Genomic DNA, 25292 nt, shown 5'->3' on the forward strand with positions numbered 1-25292 from the left:
CTGGTATTATTGGTATTAGTTACCACGCTGGGCTTTAAGTAGTGGGTTTCATTTACTCTATAGGTAGGAAGGACACAGAATTGATCACTTGATTCATTAAGTGGTTCTGTTGTGAATTTTCAGCTAAAATATATCATTCAACAGAAAAGTGGTCTATTTTCCTAGATAGCAGTTCTATACTTAAATGGATATTTATAGGACATAAGTTATTGTACAGTCTTTCATAGAGATGCAAAAAAGGCTATATCATAACTGTGGCCCAGTCTAAAGTGTGACTTATCTTCCTAACAAATTTGATCATAGCTTGTTCCTGGACAATAGATTATTGTTACCCTGACAACATTTTTATAAACATGAAGTCCTAGTCTATGTACATGTACCTCAACATTTTCCTACTGAATTTTAGCAGTGACATTATGTATTATACCTTTAGAACTTATTGACTCACATTTTGAGAACTATTGACTTGAACTATTTGATTATTTTAATATTCTTAATAGAAATTTGAAACCTGAAGTAATTCTTTTGTTAAGAGAGTAGGCAGGTATAGCTGATTGCTTGAGCTTTAAACAACAAAAAGAACAGGTCTGGTAACATCTGCTGCATGACATATAGAGGTATTCAAGCTGTGTTAACTGTTCAGCCTTTCTCCAGATCCCATATTCCTGTTTTTATTTATGCTTTCCTTCATATTGGGTGACCTGTGTGAGTTTCTAACAGTTTCTTTATCATAGTGTGACTAAAAAGTTTGTCTAGAAATTCAGTATACCATGATACTCCTGCCATTCTTTTCCCACAGAATTTTTACAAGGACAGGAATCACTTTCTGCTTTTGTAGCCTTTACCCCAGTCTAAGTCACTGACTAGAAAAGCCACATTAGCTAGCATTTGCTAGACACTCACTCCAAGAGTCTTCAGAGAGATTCTTTGCCTGTTTCTGAGAAACAGCCATGTCTTTCTTCTCCTACTTTTCCTTTTACAGATAGCATCCCCAGAACTTCATTTTTGCACCTAAAGGTCCTATAAGATAAAATTTGTGTAATTTGTCATATTTTCATTCTCTATCCCAAGTAAGTAAAAAACCATTGCATTTATGTTATAACTGTGATAATGTAGCCCAATGACACTCTGTAGAGTTATCAATAGGTGTGCTATTTGAGTAATTAAACACCCTTAGATACATGGTATAAGAAATTTCAAATAGAAGTAAAAAAGGTACATACACAAACCCATTTTCTTTGTGCACATCTGCTTCATTAGATGTAGTAGCTTTATTTGACATTCTTCACATTCTGGTGTTGACTGAAAAGATTGTGTTATTTTCAAAATTTTAATTTTAATCAGTCTACCTGCCATTTATTAGGACATCATTACTAGCTTTGAAAGATTCCCCACTTAATTAAGTATGGAGTTTGAGAACCATTATATTATATATTCCTCTCTGAGATTTATTTGTAAATGAGAATAATGATACCTAGTTTTTGTACTCCCTTTGCTTTTTCCCTCTCTCCCTCTCTCTACCTGTCTGTGTATATGCATACATACACATGCGTGAGTGTGTGTGTGTGTGTGTGTGTGTGTGTGTGTGTATGCATACTAACTTAATGTATATATACATGTATAATGTTATAGGTAGGTGGATGGATGAATGGATAGATGGAAGGATAAATGAATAGATGCATAATCAATCTTAACTCAGTTCCTACTATTTTATAAATAAGTGTCAAATTAAATGGTATATAATTATTTTTTATGTTGTTTTGCTTGGCCAAAATTTTAGAAATATTTTACATTTTACTTCAGTGTCTTGGTCAGGTAGTAATTACATGAATATCCTAACTTTGGTCAGTCTATCTCTTTATTTGAAAAAAATTTTTCTGCCGGGCGGTGGTGGCGCACGCCTTTAATCCCAGCACTCGGGAGGCAGAGGCAGGCGGATCTCTGTGAGTTTGAGACCAGCCTGGTCTACAAGAGCTAGTTCCAGGACAGGCTCCAAAACCACAGAGAAACCCTGTCTCGAAAAACCAAAAAAAGAAAAAGAAAAAATCTTTCTGTCCATCAGGGTAGCTCCTTCATTATAACAAGCTCAGATTAATGCCCATCTTTGGTGTTTCCTTGTATCTTTAACTCAACAGCCTATAAAGATTCATTAATTTTTCTCTCCATTTCTTCATAGGAAAATTACTGGCAATGCTATGTTACAGTTGGGGCCCTTCTTATATTGGACATTTCTGGCTGCCTTTGAAGGGACGGTATTCTTCTTTGGAACTTACTTCCTTTTTCAGACTACATCCTTAGAAGACAATGGAAAGGTAAAAACCATGTATTTTTCCCATAGATACTGCATTTTCACACACGCTTGTGGTAATCATTTTGCACATTATTTTTCTTAGCACTAGGTCTTTAACATAAAGAAAGTACTGGAGTCAGAAATCACTTTTGGCTGGGTGATGGATGGTGCATGCCTTTAATTCTAGCACTCGGGAGGCAGAGGCAGAAGGATCTCTGTGAGTTCCAACATGGTCTATAGAGTGAGTTCCAGGACAGGCTCCAAAGCTACACAGAGAAACCCTGTCTCGAAAAACCAAATTTAGGAAGAGAGCTTAAGCAAACCGTCTAGAATCTGAATTTGTTTATAGTTTTTAGGATATGAGACAGTTCTTGGGACTTTAGACTTTATACCTATGTGTTGTGATAGGAAAAACAAAAGCTTTTTCCCATGCTACCTACATTTCTAATTTATAGTTAGTAGTTGAAGCGGTGGCTACTGTGTATTTGTAGTGTTAGACAAGTATGTAAATAGGGAATCTTTTCTTTCTTTTCAAAGTGGGAGTGCAGTATTCTTTTTTAAAATGCTGTGTTGGCTCTGCTAGCCCCTTCTGAGAAAGTGACAATATCAGTGAGCAGCTGCTCTAGGATGATTTTGACCTACTCATACTCTAGGAGAGAAATACAAGGGAAGAGGCCATCTTCCTGCAGCCACACACTGGGAAACTGAAACTTCTGCCTTGCATGTTGTTTTCACTGTGTTCTCCTTTGCCATGTTTGGTACTTTTCTTTTATGGTCATTCTTATCATAAATATGAAGCAAAAAGCTAAGTTTCAAAAATAATTTATTACATATACTATGTCTGAACCCTATACAACTAACATCTCTTACAAAAGTGTAAGCTCAATGAATTTGAATAGTACTTTGAAATTAGATACTATAATCAGGCCTTCCTAATTTGGACTAACAAGTTAGTTTAGTATGAATCCTTTCTAATTATTAATTTTAATGTAACTATTAGAAAACTATTAATTGACCTTAGAATACATATATCTAGCACTTGCCACAGAAGGTCCTGATAAATGTTGGGTATCCTTGGGAAAATCACATTAGCTTTCCAAGTCAACTTTCATCTTCGAGTAAATAGAAGTTCAATTTTATGACTTCTCAGATCCTTCAGCCATGAGTAGTTCTGTGGGTTTTCCTTTTTATTTTTTGACACAAAAAATTGTATATAACTGCCTATTGCTTTTAAAAAATGCTTCAGATTTGCTTTATGTTGACATTCATGGTCTTAGCCAATATTCTAGGTGGTATATAAGAATCAGTGGCCCAGCCTTTTTCTGATTCATTATGTATTTTGAGTTCATGAAGTCCAAATTAAGTTTTTCTTGTATATGCCACCATCCTTTTTAAGTGTTTTCTAAAATTACATAAATAAAATTTTTTTATCAGCAGCTAAACCCATGTCTGATTTAGTTGAATCCTTTTTTCTTCTAGTAACCTTGTTTTGTTTTTATTTTTTAAAAATGTTTTACATCTCATTTTCTGTTTCAACATTATGCATTCAGATATTGACAGCATTTGGTAAGCATATGTGCCATTCATTGCCATCGTTTGGATTTATAAGTGGTACTGCTTCTCTTTGGTGTGCACATGCTAACAGATGTAGTAATAATTAGACTCGCTTTTTAATATGTGGGTCCATTTGTGTTTATGTAAGAACTTTCCTTATATTCTAGGACGAAAACATACCAAATTCATTAGTGACATGAGTCATCCAGATGACTTACTTTAATAAGTGGTGCTTCTAGTGGAATAGTATGTTTCCCTCTTCCTTTATCAAACCAGTGAACTCCCTGTTTGATGCTGCATGGTAATGAACTCAGCCAACCAGAGATGTGGTATATCTATCCATGAAAGTCTAGCATTGTGACTTAATCTTAACAACCAAGCCATTTTCCCAAATAATTTACAAAAAGATCTTTGGCAGTTACATGCAGGATTAAACCTGAATTTTTTTTTCTTCAGCAGGCTTGTATATTTATGGTACATATAATTTTTAAATGTTTTTCAGATATATGGAAACTGGACATTTGGGACCATTGTTTTTACAGTCTTAGTATTCACTGTAACTCTGAAGGTCAGATTTATTTATTCAAATATATTTTGTATAATCTTTGTCTCTTAATATTTGTGTTACTATATGTTATCCAAGTCCTTGTCTGAATGCTTACTAAAATGTATGTGATGCTAGGGGTTTTAGTATTTGTATATATTTCTCATTTTTTCTACTACATGTTCTATGTTTTTTATTTTGAAAATAAAGAAATTCAGACACCATACTTAATGGAGACCTATTTCTCTTTAATCACTGGATTGTTTTATTTTTTTGAAAAATGTTTCATTCAGTATATTCTGATCATGCTTTTTCCCTTCTCCAATTCCTCTCAGATCCTACCTACCCACTTAGCTCTCTCTTTAGAAAACAAACAGGCAAACCAAACAAAAACTCAGAAACACTTAGAAGCCAGAAGGGGAAAGTAGGCATGGATTCCCACCCCTAACCAAGAAGCTGTCTGCAATTGATACCCACTTGCAAAGGAAAAATTAACTGTTGTTTTTAAGGCATTTTACTAAATTATATATAAAGAGGCTGAAAGTTTGTAAATATATGTGTATATATATATATATATATATGTATATGTTGATAACTTGTATCATAGGGCTGAAGAGATTGCTCAGTAGAGGACTTGCTTAGTTTTGCAGAGGATTGGAGTTCTGTTCCTAGCAGCCATGTTCACAACTGCCTATATTATCAGCTGCAGGGGATCCAACACCCTCTTTGGTCTCTGCATACATTTGCACATACATATAAATAAAAATATAAGTATTTTAAAACTTTTATTTATTTTTATGTGTATGAATCTTTTGCCTGCATGTGTGCCTGAACATTATATGCATAAATGTCCAATGAGGCCAGAAGAAGGCAATGCTCTCCTTCAGACTGGAGTTAGAGACAGCTGTGAGCTGCCATGTGGGAGCTAGGAATTGAACCTGGGTCTTCTAGAAGAACAGTCAATACTCTTCAGCCCTTAAATCATTTCTAATTTAAAAAAAAAACTTGAATCTTTAATAAATTAGCATCTATTTAAGAATCCCTAGTTGGCTCTAAAAGAATTTTAGTCCTTAAGACACTTAAATAAGTGTCTGTATACAAGATATGTATGCAAAAGAGCATGGTGGTAATGCATTTACCCATATGTTTGTTAATGAAGTATATAAAGATATGTGACAGGAATAGGCCTGATTGTCTGTATCTATAGTTCCTGAATTTGGGAGACTGAGGCGAGAGGATCACCAAGAGTTCCAGGCCAGCCTGGCCTGAGTGCAAGATCCTGTCTCAAAAACAAACAAAAGTCAGTGCAACAGAAGAAATGGAATCTTGGCAAAATCATTGTCATTCATATGTAGCCATGTAATAATGCTCTAAAGCTTTGTTAAATGCTGTAAATGCTGTCCTTGAAACTCATGAATTCGGATTTTCATAGTTGAAAGCATAATTCATCTGATCCTTCTAGTAATATTTCACATGGAGTCTTAGGTTGAATCAGAATTCAGAAATATCGTTGTCATAGGACTTCTGTTTTCTCTATATTTTTGTTCTAATATTTTCATTGTTCATCTGCTAATTCAGTAATATCCTAGAACTTTACTCTGTGTATGCGTATTTCTATTCCAAGGCATGCCTGTGGAGGTCAGAGGACAATGTGTCCTTCCACCATTTGGTAATGGGGATTAACTTTTCAGGCTTGCCAAGCAATCATTTTACCTACCAAACCATCTTGCCAAGCATTTTTTGAAGGATTTTAAATAAATTCTACAATTCATCTCAGGCTAGCCATTTCATAACTATGTGTCCTTAGACAAGTAACCTCACTTCTCTGTATTTCAACTTGTATAAAATAAAGCTAAAAGTAGCACTTTCCCCATCTTAGGGGGTTTTGTCATAGGTCACGAATGAAAACAAAATATTTGAATGGAAGTGTCTAGAATGTATCAGTGCCGACTATTAACTATTATTATGTTTCATAAAATCATGATTTTTCAATGGAAGTGTCCTGCTTTTCCCAGCTTATTGTCCTAGTCCTTTGCTTTACACTTAAACTCAGCCTCATTGCAGCACATGTGGCTCATGGTATCCACTCCGTCCTCTTTTCAAGGAGTACTATTGTATTATTTTCCCCTAGCAGGCCAGAGTGGGAACTCAGGATTTGTCTGCATCACAATGTTATCAATATCCTTTTTTAAAAAAACATTTTTTATGGTTTATTTAATGTGCATTGGTGTGAAGGTGTCAGATCCCCCCCTGCAACTGGATCTTCAGACAGTTGTGAGCTGCCATGTGGGTGCTGGGAATTGAACCCAGGTCCTTTGGAAGAGCAGTCAGTGCTCTTAACTACTGAGCCATCTTTCCAGCCCTCAATATCCTTTTATGAATGAGAAATTGTAGCAGAGCTAAGGACCATGGTGTCTCTGCAAATAAAATTAAGTGCTCTGGTTGTTACCCTGTGTGAGCTAGAAATTTTAAGCAAGTGCATGAGATGATACTATTTCTAGATCACATTTGAAAACCAAAGGTGCCGCAATCTAAAAATAAAGTCATTATCAATCTTTATAGAAACATGCAATTTTTAAAATGTAAGGCAACAGTTTTTATTAATTTAATGGAGTAGATAATGGTTTTGTAGTTGGAAATCTGTACCCACAGTTCATTGCTCATAGTGTATGATGCATAGAAGTAGTTGCCTCTACATATAGTGACTCTTACCTATTCATTCTTTTATAACTTCTGGTCTGCTCTTTTTAGCTACTCTTCCTCTCCTGGTTTTTGGCATACCTGCCTCAACCAACTAGATCTCATTTGCCATTATATCCCTGGTCACTATTACCTGAAGACTTGGGATTTTGGCCTCTTAGTTATTACTATTGCTTCATTTGTCACCTGTCACTCAATAGTGAGACATCTATAGCCCTCTACCTACAAATTACTTGATTTAACTACACTTCCATGCCTGTACTGTAAAATTTAGAGAGCTCACAGCAGTACTCAGCATTCTTATTTTAGTACTTTGAAATGCCTAGCTTCTGCTCCTTTAGTTATATCCTCTTCTAAAGCCATGGCTAAGGTGAAATCCTCTCATAGCTATTGCATCTGTATAAATTATCAGATATCATAATGTATTACCTAGTATATTTTGTGCCTGTCAAAAAATACTTATGTTGTATCTTTTCAGCTCGCCTTGGATACCCGATTCTGGACATGGATAAATCACTTTGTGATTTGGGGTTCTTTAGCCTTTTATGTTTTTTTCTCATTCTTCTGGGGAGGAATTATTTGGTAAGCAGCTGTACATATGTTGGCAATATTAAATAACAATATGTATGTATACTTTATATGTAAAACATACTTTTAAAGTTTTGATTATGTGATATGTAAGATGGCTAATCTTTGATGTTAATGGACTAGAGGTTACTTATACCTTGTAATGCTGCTACTTTGAAGTAAAATTTCTAAGTATATTATTAGTCCATTTATTTAATTCAAATATTGAATTCAAATATTCATTCAATATTTGTATAGCTTTGCACAAATATTTAAATTTATAAATATATTAACAGCTCTCTGTGAAATAAAATAATTAATAGCCTGACTACGAATATGATTTCCACTAGAAATGCGCTTCCTATGAAATTTCAACCTAATAACATTGGCTAAAACTTAGATTATTGTCCATTTAGACCAGTGTTCTCAATCTGTGGGTCATGACCACTTTGAGGGGTCATATAACAGATATTTACAATCCATAACAGTAGCAAAATTACAGTTATGAAGTAGCAACAAAGTAATTTTATGCTTGGGGTCACCACAACATGAGGAACTGTATTAAAAGATCACAGCATTAGGAAGGTTGAGAACCACTGATTTGGACCCTATTATTTAAATGATAGCATTTTCCTTCAGTATTTTTAGGAGAGGCAGAATCACCAGAAGTTCAAGGTCACCCTGAGCTACATATAGTGAGTTTGATGCCATCCTGAGATACAAGAGACCATGTATCATCTTTTACATCCCCCAAAAGGGAAATATTTTCTCTTTTGAAAATCTATTTAAGATAAAATCCTTTTAAAAAACATGATCAGGTGTAGCGGACCATACCTTTAATGTCAGAATTGGGAAAGTAGAGATATGTAGCCTGATCTATGTAGTGAGTTCCAGACCACTAAGGGCTACATAGTAAGAAATTGTCTCAAAATAAAACACACACACTGAATCACTTACAAAGTGTGTAATTATAGCATATATTTGGCACCTCTATAGTTAATGATTAAGAAGCAAAACTGAAAAAAATACTTGTTTCTTTAGTATTATGCAACTAAACCAAAATTTACTAAATGCAATATGTAGTTGTCTACCCAGAATAATTCTTTGACACTGAAATCAACTTCTAAAAGTTAGACAAATTTCCATAATAATAAAATATTTCTATGACCTAAACAATTTCAACCCTTTATACAGACTTTTTTTTCAATTATTTAAATGAAAAGACTTTGTCATACTTATACAGTGATACCTACTGAAAATAAAGTACAGTAGTCTTCCCTTGCTTATGGTTTCGCTTGAGGGTTTTACTTGTTCTCAAAGAACCATAGACTACTAAAAATCGTATGAAAACTCTAGAAATAGGCAATTCATAAGTTTTAAATGTAGTTTTTGGTATTGTGATAAAATTGCACCCCACCCAGCTCTGTCCTGCCAGAGGCATGAATCATCCTTTGTCCCTTGTACTCAAACCATATATACCACCTATCTGTAAATTGCTTAGTAACGATCTCACTTTGAGGTAAGCAGTCATGGTAGCACAAAGCTTGTATTCAACTGGCCCTTATTTTGGGTCAACAAAGTATAAGTATAATGATGCTGGTGACTTTATTATGCTTATTTTTTCATTATTGTGTTATTATTGTTGGAAACTGTCAGGGGAGGGTACTAATCATTAGCTTCAGGTACCCACTAGGGCTCTTGCACATACATCATATAGATAAAGGAAGATCAGATATTTGCTTTATTTTGTTTCTTGTAGTTCTGTGCTTAAGCAGAATTGCTCAGCTACACATGAACTTAAATTATAAAACAACCAACAAAATGGGACTGGAAATTATATAAAACTTTATCTGAATTACAACTAATTGCTCTGACATGTAAAACACAGAGACATTGAAACCCAACCCTCCTTTTTAAGATTAAAAAAAAGTATTATGCAGTATATGTGTGTGAATGGGTTTGTGCATGTAAGTACAATGTGTGTGGAGGTCTGAAAAAAACTAATTCATGAAGTGTGATGCATGATCAATGATCTAATAAAAGAAGGAAATAGTTATTAACCTGGAGTTCTTGAGTTCCAAATCATTTATGATGATCTGGTATGCATCCTGACCTTAAGCAGCTATTGTCTTCACCTCAATTTAAAGTAATACTTTAGATAGAAAGATTATGTGTTATACAATTTAGAGGATAAGGGAGCTAGGATGTGTTTCTTAACTCTATTTAACAGTTCAGTGGAGGCCGGGAGGTGGTGGCACATGCCTTTAATCTCAACACTTATGAGGCAGAGGCAAGCAGATCTCTGTGAGTTTAAGGCTAGCCTGATCTACAGAATGAGTTCCAGGACTACTAAGGCTACACAGAAAAACCCTGTCTTAAAAATACTGAAAGAAGGGGGCTGGAGAGATGGCTCAGTGGTTAAGAGCATTGCCTGCTCTTCCAAAGGTCCTGAGTTCAATTCCCAGCAACCACATGGTGGCTCACAACCATCTGTAAAGAGGTCTGGCGCCCTCTTCTGGCCTTCAGGCATACACACAGACAGAATATTGTATACATAATAAATAAATAAATATTTTAAAAAAATACTGAAAGAAGTAAAAAACAAATAGAACAGTTCAATGAAGGATTTAAAATAAAATCCAATTTCAGATGAAGGAATCTCATGGATTTGGGATTCTAAGGTTTACTATCTTATTAACAGTTATAGTCTGCCGTCTGTCTATCTCCTGGGCACAAAGTGTTATTCAGTATATGTTTGCAGACAAGAAGACTAGATTCATCTCAGTTATGAGTGACTGTGGACTGTACAGTTCTTTTTCATATATTTGCAGAAGTTTTTAAGGGGATAATTCATTTTAAAAAGTTAGATTTATGAATGAGCAAAAAAATCCTCATTTTAATAAGACAGCTGAAGAAATAAATGCTTATTAGGTTGGAAATTAACTTCATTTCTCTTAAATATCTTTAAGCTCTGGCATTTTGCAATACATATAAATATTCACCATTTAGCAGCTTTATGGTTGATTGCATGATTGTTTCCAAGTCAGATGAATTTTATGTTTTTTTTTTCTCTTTGATTCACATCCCTTTTCTTTCTAAACGTTTGGTAAATGAAATTTGTATACTGTTTTGAGGATATTCTAGAGAAAATATTTTTTTTAATGTGTGTGAGGAAGATTCCTTTTAAATGCAAAAGAGAGGAACTAATTTGGTTTTCTGTGTTTTCTTTCTATCCCAGGCCTTTTCTGAAACAACAGAGAATGTATTTTGTGTTTGCTCAAATGCTGTCTTCTGTATCCACATGGTTGGCCATAATTCTCCTAATATTTATCAGCCTTTTCCCTGAGATTCTCCTAATAGTAGTAAAGAATGTACGAAGAAGAAGTGCCAGGGTAAGAACTACATTTATGTTCTAGTCTAATATTTGGAAGCGGCTTCACTGTCACCGTGAACTGAAAACCTTATTTAGAGAATTGCATTAGTTACAGCATGTTAAACCCCTCCTTGCAGGTTCATCACTTAATTTCCTCTTCTGCATAAAAAGTATAGTAAAAACTTCGTTATCCAATGCAGGTGGTAAGTAGATTCCTTAATAGTGTTCTATGTGATCCTTAGTAATCCATATGGAGTATCTCATATGCTCCATATGGAATTTTTAAAGGGAAAAAGACTTTATTTTGTATTTATCTCAGAATTAATTTTCATATCAGGAATTTCCACACCAACATTTCAGCTTTGACCTTAGAAATTTCCCTGTGGATTGCTTGCCGATTTTTTTTCAGTTGATAATCCTAATTTGCCTTTCAAACCTGTCCCCTTCCTTTGATTATAGTGCTGCTTAATCTCTGTGTTGCTTCTAGCCCTGTCTCCTAGCAGTATATTTCAACCAAAAGAGAATTCCTTACTCTTCAGGACACACTTGTGAAAATTTATGATAGTTTCTAAGTGTGTTTGTATTGTTAACTACTAAATTATATTTCTGCGAAGAGAAGTTATTTCCCTCTGGCACATTGCCTGATACCTTTTGGACATTTCTTTAAAAACTTTTAAGTGAAAGGGTTAGAATTGCCTGAAAAACCACTGGCAAATTTTTACCAGCAGATTAATTAAGTATATCCTATTCCTGCCAACACTTGCTCACTTTGTTAAAATAAAGTCCTGTCTTCTTCATATTGATTATCAACTAGCTCTTATAACACCACTAAGGCAGTATTTTTGGGAAATAATCTGGTCATGACCACCTGATGTAGTTAATCAAATTATCAACCAATTGAACTACAAAGCTGGTATATCATAGGGGTTTTCCTGCATATTGAATTACAAAACCAAGTTTTTTGACATTATGTAGACATGAAGATATGAAATTATTAAGTCTTCAAAAGTATTTTAAAGAGGGCCTAGGAATACAGCTTTAAAAACATTCATGCGACTCTAGGTTTAATCCTCAGTACTGGGGGCGGGGGGGAGCAGTATATAGCTAGGTGGCCAGAATTGCTCTGAGCTTCCTATTTTTATGTGGCTTATGGGGTAGGATGATCATAATTTAGTATAGATAAACTGTATTTATTTACTCTTTTAATTCTTCCAGTGGCCTTTGACTAGCTCCATTGAGCATGGTTTTTAGTTTTAGGATGGAAAGTAGTATTGATGGAACCGTTTTCTTCCAGACTGGCTCAAATGGCAATTTTCATGTAGCCAAATAAAAATGATCAAGTAAGACAAAGGAAAAGAGAAAGAAGAAAAATGGCTCAGGGACTGCAAATATATGTCAGTTGGTAGAATATGTTCCTAGTATACACGAAGCCCTGGGTCCCATCCTCAGCATTACCTAAAATCAATATAGTGGCCTATACCTGTAACATGCAAAAGGATCACAGCTCAAAGTCATCCTTGGCTAAACCCTGAGACCCTGTGGGAGGGAGGAAGGGAAGGAAAGATCCTTTCTCAATACAAAATTTACAAAGGAGGTTCTCTTGCATAACTCTTCTAATTTTTTTTTTTTAATCTGAAGAGTACATTTTGGGCTGCTTCTAATGTTTCTTTTTGGGATAATGAAGCTCATGTTGCAAAATGGCTCACATTTAAGCTTCATGCTCTTAACGGTAAAAAATGCCCAGAATTCAAAATCTTCAAATGTATCATCCCAATATCTCTTAGGCCCTCTCTAAAAATGAGACTCCAGCTGGAATGCCCAGTGATGTTTGTATAGACCATTAAGTGGAAGGATGTTGCTGGGAAGCAATAGATACATCGTCTCAGAGCATTTTTATTCCATGTAGACAAGAGATTCCAAATTTCAACTGAAAGCATAGAATGTTGCCAGTGGGTCAGCATGAAATTTTTTTGTGGTTTATATCCGTGACAGAAGGAATTCTAATGTCTGTGCTATAGTTTGGCGTGAAAATATGCTAGAACAAACAGGAAATTTTCCATAATCATTTTCATTCATTTAGTCATTCATTCATTTATTCCTATCCCTTTTTGAACCAGTAAACATTTGTTGAACCACCTGCTGATGAACATCTCTCTACATAACCAGTGTCTGAAAGGCTAAATTGTTTTTCAGACTCTATAGGATTTTTAGAGTTACAAATGTGTCAGAACAGTTATGAACACTAAACTACACTATGTGTGTGTGTGTGTGTGTGTGTGTGTGTGTGTGTGTGTGTGTGTGTGTGTGAGAGGGGGGAGTACAATATATATGAATGCATATAGGCCAACAGAATCATGACAACCATAGGTCACATCAGAGTTCATTAGGCCATTGATAAACAAGCAGAAGCCAACTTTTAAACAAAGCAGATGAGTATCTTATTTTCCATAAATATATTAGTCTTTATGTTTAATGTCTAATACTGTGACAGCATGAATGATTTCCTGTTTTGCTCAGCATTCCTTGTTAAACAATAAGGTAGGCTTACTTTAAAGTGAAGCAGATTACTTTACAATGGGTCATGCTCAGAGCCTAGCAGATTATGTACTGGGGTGAAATTGAAATGTGTGTCCCTATCTAGAGTAGAAGGGGCCCCTAACTTCAGTATTCATACTACACATTCTCTGCATACTCCAGAATTGTCTGCAGCTGTTTATAAAAGGAGACTTCACATTAGGTAGTGAGCATGCCTCTATGATATTTAAAAAGGAAGCTTATATATTTAATAATTATAAAAACGTCTTTATTTTGGATTCCTCTCAATTCAGTTTATATTGTCTGAGGATTCATGATGCGTTCATTAACTACTATGGTGGTCATAATTCAGGGATGAGTCAAACATGGCCCCAGCTCATTGGAACTTTCCTTCTAGTTACATTATAAAGTATGTCCATTCTGAACCCTTCTGAACAAATATAAAACAATGATAAAATCAATTATATGGTTTTTGGTAGCATAACAAGATTAGAATCATTTCCTCCTAAAAATCTCCAGTAAAAAAAGCTAATAATGGCAGCCCCCAGCACTGCTGAAATCTGTTATGATGTTTACATTATAAATAATGCTCACGGTGATGGAAAGATGGCTCAGCAGTTAAGAACACATGTTCTTGCAGAGGACCCAGGTTCTCCTAGTAGTACACAACCGTCTGTAACTACAGTTCTAGGGGATCTGATGCCTTATGACCTACACAGCTGTTATGCATGGTCATGGTTTACAGACAAAAATGCAGGGAAATACTCTTACACATAAAATAAATCTCAAAAACAATATAAATAAAGAATGCACAGTGGGAAGAATTGGAAGGGGAGATGAATGTGATCGAAATAGCTTATACTCGTATATAAAATTGCCAAAGAATAAATACACTTGCAATAGGCTGAGGATAAAAATAGCCCTTTGGAATATTTATGAATCTCAAGAGAAAATTAGGAAGAAAAGCATAGTATTTGCCAGGTGGTGGTGGTGTACACCTTTAATCCCAGCACTCAAGTGGCAAAGGCAGCAGGTCTCTGTGAGTTCAAGGCCAGCCTGATCTACAGAGTTAAGTTCCAGAACAGCCAAGGCTACACAGAGAAACCCTGTCTCAAAAAAAAAGGGGGGGGGGGGCTGGAGAGATGGCTCAACAGTTAAAAACACTTGGCTTCCAGAGGTCCTGAGTTCAATTCCCAGCACCCACATGGTGGCCTACAATCATCTATAATGGAATCTGATGCCCTCTTCTGCTGTACGTGAAGACAGAGAACTCATATACATGAATAAATCAAATATTAAAGAAAGAGAAACATCAATGAAAAAGTCTCAGTAAACTATAAATGATTATAAATGACAATTTTCTAACTTGAATTTTTAAAAATATATCTTTGAAAATAAGCTGACTCAAGTCACTTGAGTTATAGTTGGGTTGCAGTTCGTTCATGTAACAAGGGGTGGGTTTTTTTTTTTTGTGCTTAAAGCCTCATCTTTAAAGATGGTAAAATTTACACCAGGCAGTGGTGGCACATACCTTAAATTCTAGCACTTGGGAGGAAAAGGCAGCAGATCTCTGTGAGTTTGAGGTCAACCTGGTCTACAGAGTGAGTTCCAGGACAGCCAAGACTACACAGAGAAACCCTGTCTCAAAAAAAACAACAACAAAACAAAACAAAACAAAAAAAACAGCAAAGCTTTTCCAATTTATGAAATGACAAAGCTGCAAACCATACCATTGGCGGTGTTTGGTGGAGCTACCATTGAATGTTGAACAGTGAAAGAGCAAGATAACAACTAAAAATGAGTTTGAGGTATTTCAGAAAGCTGTATCTCATATAAACACAATAGCCTATGTGTAAATCATTGATATACCCCTGGTACCTCTGTACCCTCTAGACAAGTAGTAAATACTACTCTATTTTATATTTCCTGCATGGAGATTTCCAACTTTCCTTATGTATCTACCTCCTTATATGTATCTATTTCCTTATAATCTACCTCAATCTAAAAGGAGGTTTCACTGCCTGCTAGACATGAGAAGAGTTGTCTAATTACTAGGAAATGACCCAGTAACATCCTTATGCCTAGTGTGAGTGATGTTTACACAAAAGATGAAGGAATATTCCAATATAGATATGAAGCTGTTTAAGAGGACAACGCAGGGAAAGAAAATATGTCAGCTATGTGACTAAAGTTCCCAGAGAATGCATTTTGAAAAATATAATATCATTTTAATAATAAATGCTAAAAATGATGTCATGTTGCAATACTTACAGTGTCATATACAATCATGTTTTCAAGAGGACAGTACTGCTGAAAAAAATGTATTAATGAAAATAAAATGAAATTGTAATCATATTGTAAGGAAAACTTCTACTGTCATGGTTCTTGGGATGTGCCTTTATCCTTGGCCTCTTTGGCATACTGCTACTTAAGCTGCTCTCAAAGCTCTGTAGGTAACTGCAAAAGAGTGTGGATATTTTACACTGGTTTAGCTCATCATCACCTGCCCTATCTACCACTACCAGTTGCTAGTTCTGTTTTTTATTGTTTTGAGTTCTTTCTTTCATGTCATGCTTTCTACTGCTTTCTGTATGCTCATATTTTCTTTTCTTTCTTTATAAAGTCTCTAAACACTTAATCTATTGGCCCTTAAAATTTTTGCTTCCTGTATTACTTTTATCTGGTGGTTGGATACAAGTTTTGAACACAACAAAATGTGCTTATAGTTGCAGTCTCTAAATAGATAGGCTTGTACATTAAACTTAGGAATGGGGACATGGTATCATGTTAATCTTGTTGCAAGGGTTTTGCCCACAAAACAGAAGAGGGAAATTTTTCTTTCAGAATCTGAAATATTTCTCTAGTTTTATCAATTGGTAATTTTCATATTGCCAGTATGTCCCCAACTTCTGCATTTAAAGTAAAATATAAATGGGAAGAAGTATAGTTATATTAAAACACAAATAAATGCAAGTATTTGTATTTAAAGGTTTGTTATTGAACTCTTGGATATGTACATCATGTGAGCTATTTTCTTTTCCTAAGTCTATTTAATGAATAAAAAGTTAAGAGTAGTCTTCTTATTGTTTGGGTGGGTGTTTAGTTGTTTGGGGGTTTTTGAGACAGAGTCATATACGTAGTGATCCTCCTGCCTCAGCCTCCTGAGTACCTGGACTACAGTGTGTACCACCACACTTGGCTAATGGATAATCTTGATTAGCGGAGATTTTGAGTTCATCTCCATCCATAGTTGACCTCTCATCTTCTTTCTTGCATGGGCAGTGCCAAAGCCAACTCTGCAAATTATGTCATGATTATAGACATGAAAAAAGAATCTCTCAGATTTTCTAATTATCTAATATAGCCTTGAATATTTTTAGTTTGAAAAATATGTGCTTTACATAGGAAAAATTTAGCCTACCTTTGTAAAGAGGTCTTTTATGCAAGAAAAATAATGAAACTGAATTCTGCCAGTATAAAAAAAATTAACCGCTAATCCAGGGGCAAATGGTAGGATGGTTGTACCACCAAATGTTTTCTCATTATATTGGTTTTGATTAGATTTTTAACATGTAGCTGCCCAAGAAGCAGTTGGTCCTTTTATAATGTCTGTAAAATTGAGTAGGAAAGATAGTTACTTCAGGTACATTAGTGATTTGTGATGGAACTTGATTTTAACTCTCTGACCAATGGATTTTGAACAAACATAAGGTAGTGAATTAGTGATTAGAGATTAACATTTTTTAATGAGAGGCATATTAGAATTATTTTATTTAAAATAGTACATCCCCATTAAAACAATTTTAAGTTCGAGCCAGACGGTGGTGGCGCACGCCTTTAATCCCAGAAATTGGGAGGCAAAGGCAGGTGGATCTCAGTGAGTTCGAGGCCAGCCTGGTCTACAAGAGCTAGTTCCAGGAAGGCACCAAAGCTACACAGAGAAACCCTCTCTTGAAAAACCAAATAATAATAATAATAGTAATAACAATAATAATTTTAAGTTGATATACAGGAAAATAACAGCTGGAACATATAATAGATTATTTTTAACTAACTCTACTTTTACTTTAGTAAGTAACGTCTTCAAAACTAACATGTCATTTCTACTTCTAGTTCTCAAGGTTTCTTTTTAAATGTTTTACATCTAAGAGAATATTTACTTTTTCTTTTTTTTCTTTCTTCTTTTCTTCTATTTTTTATGGTTTCTGCATTTCTCTCTTTTCTACTGCAATTTTCCACCTTTTGTGCAATTGTGAACAAGGTAACGAAACGTCTCCCTTCCTCAGGAACATCTACTATCTTCATGCTTTCTCAAACTTCCAGCAATCACAGTTTCTCTTGGAGTGAATAAGGTGATTTCCTTTCTTAATGTACCAACTTGCTTGCATCCTCATTGCCTGACACCATTTCTGATTCTTCATAGACAGTTACTTCTCATGATTCATTTTTACATTTTCTATTGATACTTAAAACATTTTACCATTTTTCTTTTAACCATTTAGTCACCTTCTAAATTGTCTTAACTGGAGAGAGAGTAATTTTCAAAAACTTAAACTATAACTTTGTAATATGGGATATGCAGTATAGTAACCATGATGTTAGAACTAGCCCGTTCATCAGTACAAGAGTATTTTGCACAGATTTTTCTTTTTTTGACACACTCAGCACCAGCACAACTTTCAGAGGTGTTCACCAAAAGGATGGTAAGGTTCACTAATCAAGCCATATTGACTCATCTTACCATATAACCTACCACTGCCATCCCAGAAACCCAAGTTTGCCACATACTGCTAATGTATATTTACTTCTACCACAAAAACCAGTTTGAATTGGAGACTTTCTTGGTCCTTTAAATGTATTCAATTGAATGTTATGCGTTTGCTGTATAGTAAAATTAGTAATTTGTACTATGGGGCCAGGAAAGTAGTCTGTAGGAAATGATTTCTTTTTTTCTCCTACATTTTTGTCACCAGGTAGGTTAACCTATCTTCAAATGCTTTAAGTATCTTTGCCTCACTATTACAGAGCAATCTGAGCTGTAGAAGGGCATCTGACTCATTATCCGCCAGACCTTCTGTCAGACCTCTTCTTTTACGAACATTCTCAGACGAGTCTAATATATTGTAACAGGTACCTAGTGTTAAACAAGTGGGCTGGCTTTAAAAAACAGATTAACAGCATTATAAAAAAATGAAAATATCACTCTTTAAATTTTCTCTGCTGTTGGTGTGGTGAACTTTATACTATTCTTTGCAAAAATATAAAGATGCATTGCTTGGAATATGGGGAAATTTATACTTTAAATTTGCTAAAACTAATAAATTTTTTGACATTTTCAGAGCTGAATGTTAATACAATATATTTAATTTGTGAAGAACAAATTGTCATGGCATTGCCATCATGTGAAAATACTTGATACTTATCTAGAAATATTATAATTTTGACTTATAAGGTTAATTTTGAAAATTCAAAATAGATATTCCAAAATTGCATCTGTATAGTACCAAGTCAGTTTAGCATTGCATGTTTTTCTGGGAACTATGTGAAGATAATCAAATGTGTTTGTACCTTCATGTGCTGTGTCTGTGTGTTTGTAGGTATACACTTTTAATGTCCTTGTAAATGTCTAATCCCCAAATATATGTTAATGATCTAGTCCTCTAATTATAACATTTTTAATGTCAAGTTTTATTCAAGCTAAATGTTTCAACTCTCAGAGGTAAAATCTTTCCTAGCCATTCAGGGGGATGCATGCTTAATGACAAACTGTTTCCTAGTTCATGTTTCCAAACCACATTTATTTGATAGCATTGTTTTTATTTACCTCAAAAATATTTTAGAAGAATTAATATACCATGAGAGGGACCTTAGAACTCAGAATGATTTCTTTCATGTGCAATCTATATTTTCTACTTCAGAAGACTCTGACACTCCAGGTTCTGGAAGGTATTTTATTCACTGAAGATAATTTAGATGAATTCCTAAGTAATTTACTCATAAACTTGTCTACTTACAAGCAAGTCAATACAGTTTATAGCGCAGATGATCTTTATGTGCACATAAAAATTGTGATATATGAATAAAATTGTGGAACAATTTACTTTGAATCTGTTATTCCACCTTAGCCTATTTTAGTAGATTAAATCTGTTGGTTCTTTTACCTCCCATCGTTCACCACATTCTGTGTCTGCAGTGCTATTTTGGAAGCAGACTTCTTGTGCTACACTCAGCGTGTTATATATTTTTAATGACTTACCTGCATGTGTTTCTCCTCTGTAATGAGTTTACTTCTTAGTAGCCTTCAAAGGCTTTGACCATTTTGTTCCAGATTGCTTTGTCCTAAGTAAACCATGAGATGCATCTCAGCTATATTATTTGCATTTAATTTTGTATCCCCCTGGATTGCTTTCTTTAGCTTGGTCTGTGGTTGGGGGGCTCTGCTGAGTAGCAGACACTGCGACTGCTTTTGGCCTCTCCAGGGCCTCAACTCCTACCATATCTAGAACTTAGGAGGTTTAAAAAAAACTGTTTCATTTTTAATGTAGTCATTTCTTCCAGGAATTGATTTCTGTGTAGCATTATTTCTTCTCCAAGGAAAATATTTGGCAATTCAGCCACTGAGTTTATTCCTTGGTAGATAATGGGACAACCTGATTTCTTTCACATATTCTCAGGGTGAGTGGCAACCTTATTTTGGTTAAAGTCACTATGACCTGAAGACTGGGGAACATGAATAGAAACCGAAGGTATTATAGTCAATTTATAGTCCATAAGAAGCGCGTCTTAGGTTGGGAACAAAATAGTACTCTCTTTAAGATCTTCTTCCATTACTGTATTTCAAAAGTGTTGAGTTTTAGACCATCAAGATGGTTCATCAGATAAAGGTGCTTGCTGCCAAGGCTGACCACCTGAGTTAACCCCATATGATGGAAGGAGAGAACGACTGCTAAAGGCTGATCTCTGACCCTCACACATGCACTATGGCATGTGTACACACATATACATGCTAAATAAATACATTTTAAAAAAAACTTTAAAGCTTGAGTTTAGCATGGAGAATCAAAAGGTATTCCCCCTCTTCTTGATACATAACTTCAGTGTTTATATTCAGTGGTCAGGTCGTCTATTATACCCCATCCCAATCACAGCATGCAATGATGTTTAAAGGAGAAAGAAGAATATGCAGATTTAGTAAAGAAGTTTCTCTGGTTTTTTAAACATATGATGAATATTAAAAGGTTTGAATCATAGTAAATCATCTACCAAAAAGAAAAATTGACTTTGATATTATGGATGGTGTTTTTTTTTTTTTAAGTAAAGGAGTATTTTCACAGAAATTTTCCAAAACTAAACATCTCAAACTTCACAAATCTAGGGGCTGGGGCAATAAAGTGCTGGCTGTACAGGCCTAGGGACCTGAATTCAAGTCCCAGCAGCCACATAAAAACCCAGGTATGCTCGTACACTTGTAATCCTAATGCTGGGAAGAGAGAGAGGAGAGGATTCCTTGGAAGACAAAGCAAGAAAATTTGTGGGGCTTCCTGGCTAGTCAGCAAAATCTATGGGCAAGTCCCAGGTCCCATTGAAAGACCCTATCAAGAAAAACAAGGTGAGGGCCGAGTGTAATGCTGCATATATTTAATCTCAGCACTTGGGAGGCAAAAGTAGGTGAATCTCTGTGAGCTCAAGGCTAGTCGGGGCTATATAATGAATTCCTGTCTCAAAATAGTAAAAAAAAAAAAAAAAAAAAAAGGTGAATGGCACCTAAGCATGACACCAGAGGTTAATCTTTGCCCTCTACATGCCTTTGCACACACATGCATATATACTCACATGCATACATATATACATACATACCCAAAGGTAATTCACACATCAAAAAAAAATAAGCAATTTATTCTTTGCAATTTCTGAGCATCTGCTATGTGCTAAGCATTTTACTAGATGCTAGAAATAAAACCATCATGTTCCTGTATTCCAACAGCTCCCGGCTTAATAGGCAGTCCCAGTGTGAAAACCTACTAGGAGAACCCTGGAGCAATCCAAAAGCAAAGAGCAAGCCTGAACTATTCAGCTGACAGATGAGGAAAAGTTTAGAAATCTGGTTGTGGTGTCACTCTTTTTTTCCCCTCCTGCATGTGAATAAAACTTGGCACTTCTGGTAAAACAGTTGCTTTACTATCATAACAAAATTTACTACTTGGTGCATTTTTAAATGTTATACAAATGGTTATATATTGTTACCAAAATAAATTTTGTAACTCTATATTTTAACCTTTTCAGAATCCGAATCTTGAACTGCCCATGTTGTTGTCCTACAAGCATATTGACTGTGGTTGCAGCTAAAGAAAGAAAGCATGAAGGAACAACTACAAAAGATATTAACTCAGGATACTCAATATGCAACAAAAACCACTCTCATGTGTAGGGTTCAGAATAAATGTCCATTAAAATACCAAATAACTCTCCTAACCATTTACAGTTATTGTAAGTAGCCATTATGGCCAAAGTTAAGAATTATATGAAAGTTTAAAGTAAGCATACTTAGAATTCTGGATTTAGATAGAATAATGTAACTATGAAATGGGTGCTCTTTTAACCCATTGACTTTGTGAATGGATTTAAACATAGTAGTATAAAGTAGAAGTCATGCAATGGGAATGAACAGATTTTGCTAATACAGTGTTACTTTTTTGCCTGGCAAAAGACATAGGCTGTTGGTATCACATTTCTTGTTCCTGCTGAATGCTTATCTTATTTTTTTCCACATACAAAAGGAATACTTGAAAATACAGAAGGACTAAATGATATTACTGCATCAGACAAAATAATTCATCTTCTATTCAATCATAGGCTAATTGTCTTGGTCTAATATCCTTTCCAAAAAATACCTTGAAAATATTGTGCGATACTGTTAATTCCAGGTATTATTGTAGAAAAGGGGTTGGAAAAGGTTATTTGGTGTGTTTTCTTCTGAATTACACACCACTTATGTATTTAAGATGACTAAACTTGAAAATAAAATACTTTGGTCACTTGGGTAATAGCCCCTCAAAAGTTAAGCAATAAAAGGTATTTCCAGTGTCAATTTTGCTGGGTAATGAGGTAAGAAGGGTTAAATATATAAAAATAAATGCCATTCTTAACATCGGCATTTTATAATTCTGTGTGGCAAAGAGGTGAAGCATAGCTTATTTTAAACTACTAACGGTTTTTATTTGAAAGAGGTTGTATTTGTGCATATATACAGCACTTTTTTTAAGTTACCAATTTGGTAGGGGAGAGATTCATTCCAAAACTATTCAGTAGCTTGTAGAGGCATGGCTCTTTGGACATGAATGTTGTCTCCTATAGCTAACTGGGACAGGCGAGTGGTCTAATTCTGAACTGTGAGATGGGCTTGGTAAGATTCTCAAACTTCTGGACAACAAAGAGGTTTTAACCCCTAATAGTTCACTTAAAACATGAAGTCTTTATTTGATAGAAAGACTACATTTGAAAGCGAGACTAAAATAATATTTAAAAAAATATTTTTCTATCAGTTTCCAACTTCTTTTGTCTTCTGACATTCTTGTACTGTTTGATGTTTATATTGTACCTTGATTTAGCAAAGTATTGCATTCTTTCTATTCCAGTATATTTATATAGTCCATACGGCACATTTGATTCTTCCATCTATATTGTGTTGATATTTAGATGTAATTTTTCTTGAATTCTAAAAAAGTCATAATTTCAATTATCAGAAACCATTCCATAATTACTTAATTTGTTTTCATCTATCAGTATTATTTTTGAGTGTTTTGTTAGGTGTCATTCACAGCTTAAATGTGCTGTGTGCTCTTGTAGCCTGTATTTGAGGTGGTCTGCTGAAAGCAAAGTCTTTCTATTCTTTGCCTATTCCAAAGAGCTAAAACATCTAACCCAGGAAAGCTTTGCTACTTTGTTATTGTTGTCGTCATTGTTGTTGCTGCTGTATTATTATTTTACATCAGAACTATAAGGACTGTGAATAGCTGTAAGAGCCAAATAGAGAGGCCTAGTTAATGAAGAACGACTGAGGAGTTAATATATATCTGGATATCCAGGATAGTAGATAATAAAACTGAATATATGTGACATGTTGCAGTGGAGGGAAATCTGGATAAGCAAGTGAGGGGTATTTAGAGTCATGTCTCAGACAAATTACATTGTACACTGCAGCTCAAATCAGAGGAACCTGGGTTTGCTTTTTGAAAGATTTTTACTAAAGATCTAAAACATGGCTAACATGGGATTAGCAGATGAAGTGACTTGAAATGAGCCATCCAGTATTCCTAGCACTGCAGTCTAACCACTCCTATATCAGAAGAGGGCAAGAAATCAGTTTTTAAAAAAAGAAAGAAAGAAAACCAGTAGGACCATATTACCATAAATAGAATGATTTTTGAATGATCAAAATGTCCATGTAATTTTCCAAACTGTTGTCTTTTGTTTGAGGGTGTTGCCTATTAAACAGAAAATATTCATTCCATATCTACTACATATACACCAGCAACAGTATAAATGTAAGCCTAAATTTGCAAAAGTCATAATTTAGTGATGGAATTTTTTAATAATATGCAGTATATAAATGTGCAGATTTTATGCAGATGTTGATAAAATCATTTTTCAGCTTGTAAAATGGAACTGCAATATTACATTTTTCAATTTTTTACATCTACTTTGTTGCTTTCTAAAATGAACGTGAATGCCATCTTTTATGAATGCAACTTGCCTTTTTCATTACAGAAATTTTCGTCTCATGTAATCAATAAACTTTGGTATGATATGATTAATAGTTGAGCCTCTTTTTTAAAGTATCAATTGATATTAAAGTTTTATGGGTGCAATTTAGTAATAGAAAGTAAGTTTCTAATTTTCTATTTGCATATATAGTTGCTACATCTCCATGAATTCAACTGATGTTTTTATGGCAGTACTTAATTTGAGGTGGGTAAAAAACTTGTGAAAATTTGTAACAAAAAATCATGTTTTATAATTGTACAAATAAAGACCCAGCCAGGATATAGCTATGAAACAGTGTGTATTAGGCATGCACAAGGTCTTGGGTTTGATCCTTAGCACACAAAAAAGTATAAAACCCAACCAGCTCAATAAATTCATATTAAATGTTCATGGTAGACTTTTACTGCTGCCCACACACTGGAGGGAGTATAATGTACATTCTGTGTGATCTGCATTTTCGACCCATTGAAACTATTTGATAATTAAGTGACCAGAGATGAAGTTTTACTGTAGCTTGAAAGTTAGTTCAAAGATGTGCGTATTCACATCTCCCTTCATGCTTCAGGCTACACTCAGGCCTTGAGAAAGAAGACTCTTTTCTGGAAAAGTGCTTAGCTGTCAAATCAGTTGCTCCACCTAAATCTGATTGTGTTGCATTTTACACTTCAGTCACTTCATTTTGGTAACCTTTCAATTCAGTTAGTACTTCAGTTAGTCTATAGTTCTTGCTTTTATTATTGTAAGAAGTATGCTGTATTCAGAGACAAAATCTGAGTTAAAATTTCAAATACTATTACTCCATGTGATAGAACTCAAATGAGTTAAGGGATCAGACTTGTTTTGTAAAATGTCATTTGCTACTCAGGTGGAAGCATAGTTATTTTTATATTAAAGACTTGCTTATTGCTCTGACACTAGTTAATGAACACTTGTCATTTACCAACATTTCACATATGTGTAATACA

The 25292-nt window shown here is 34.7% G+C and overlaps 1 protein-coding gene across 5 annotated transcripts in view; it reads left to right on the top strand.

Moving 5' to 3' along the window:
* Positions 1–24377, top strand: part of Atp11c (ATPase phospholipid transporting 11C) — a 212983-nt gene extending 188606 nt beyond the window's left edge. Inside the window, exons 25-30 of one of the 5 annotated variants that reach the window (XM_057759651.1) lie at positions 2177–2312; positions 4347–4412; positions 7567–7670; positions 10894–11047; positions 18589–18693; positions 21847–24377. In XM_057759651.1, coding sequence (XP_057615634.1) covers positions 2177–2312; positions 4347–4412; positions 7567–7670; positions 10894–11047; positions 18589–18690 — 562 coding nt within the window. In that variant the 3' untranslated portion in view covers positions 18691–18693; positions 21847–24377. Of the gene's footprint in view, positions 1–2176; positions 2313–4346; positions 4413–7566; positions 7671–10893; positions 11048–11165; positions 11228–17824; positions 17916–18588; positions 18694–21846 lie in introns of those variants that run through there. The other 4 variants (XM_057759653.1, XM_057759652.1, XM_057759654.1 and 1 more) reach the window with 4 other exon arrangements.
* The last annotated feature ends 915 nt before the right edge of the window (positions 24378–25292 follow it).

The sequence above is a fragment of the Chionomys nivalis genome, chromosome X (assembly GCF_950005125.1).
Source record: "Chionomys nivalis chromosome X, mChiNiv1.1, whole genome shotgun sequence".
Lineage (NCBI taxonomy): Eukaryota > Metazoa > Chordata > Mammalia > Rodentia > Cricetidae > Chionomys > Chionomys nivalis.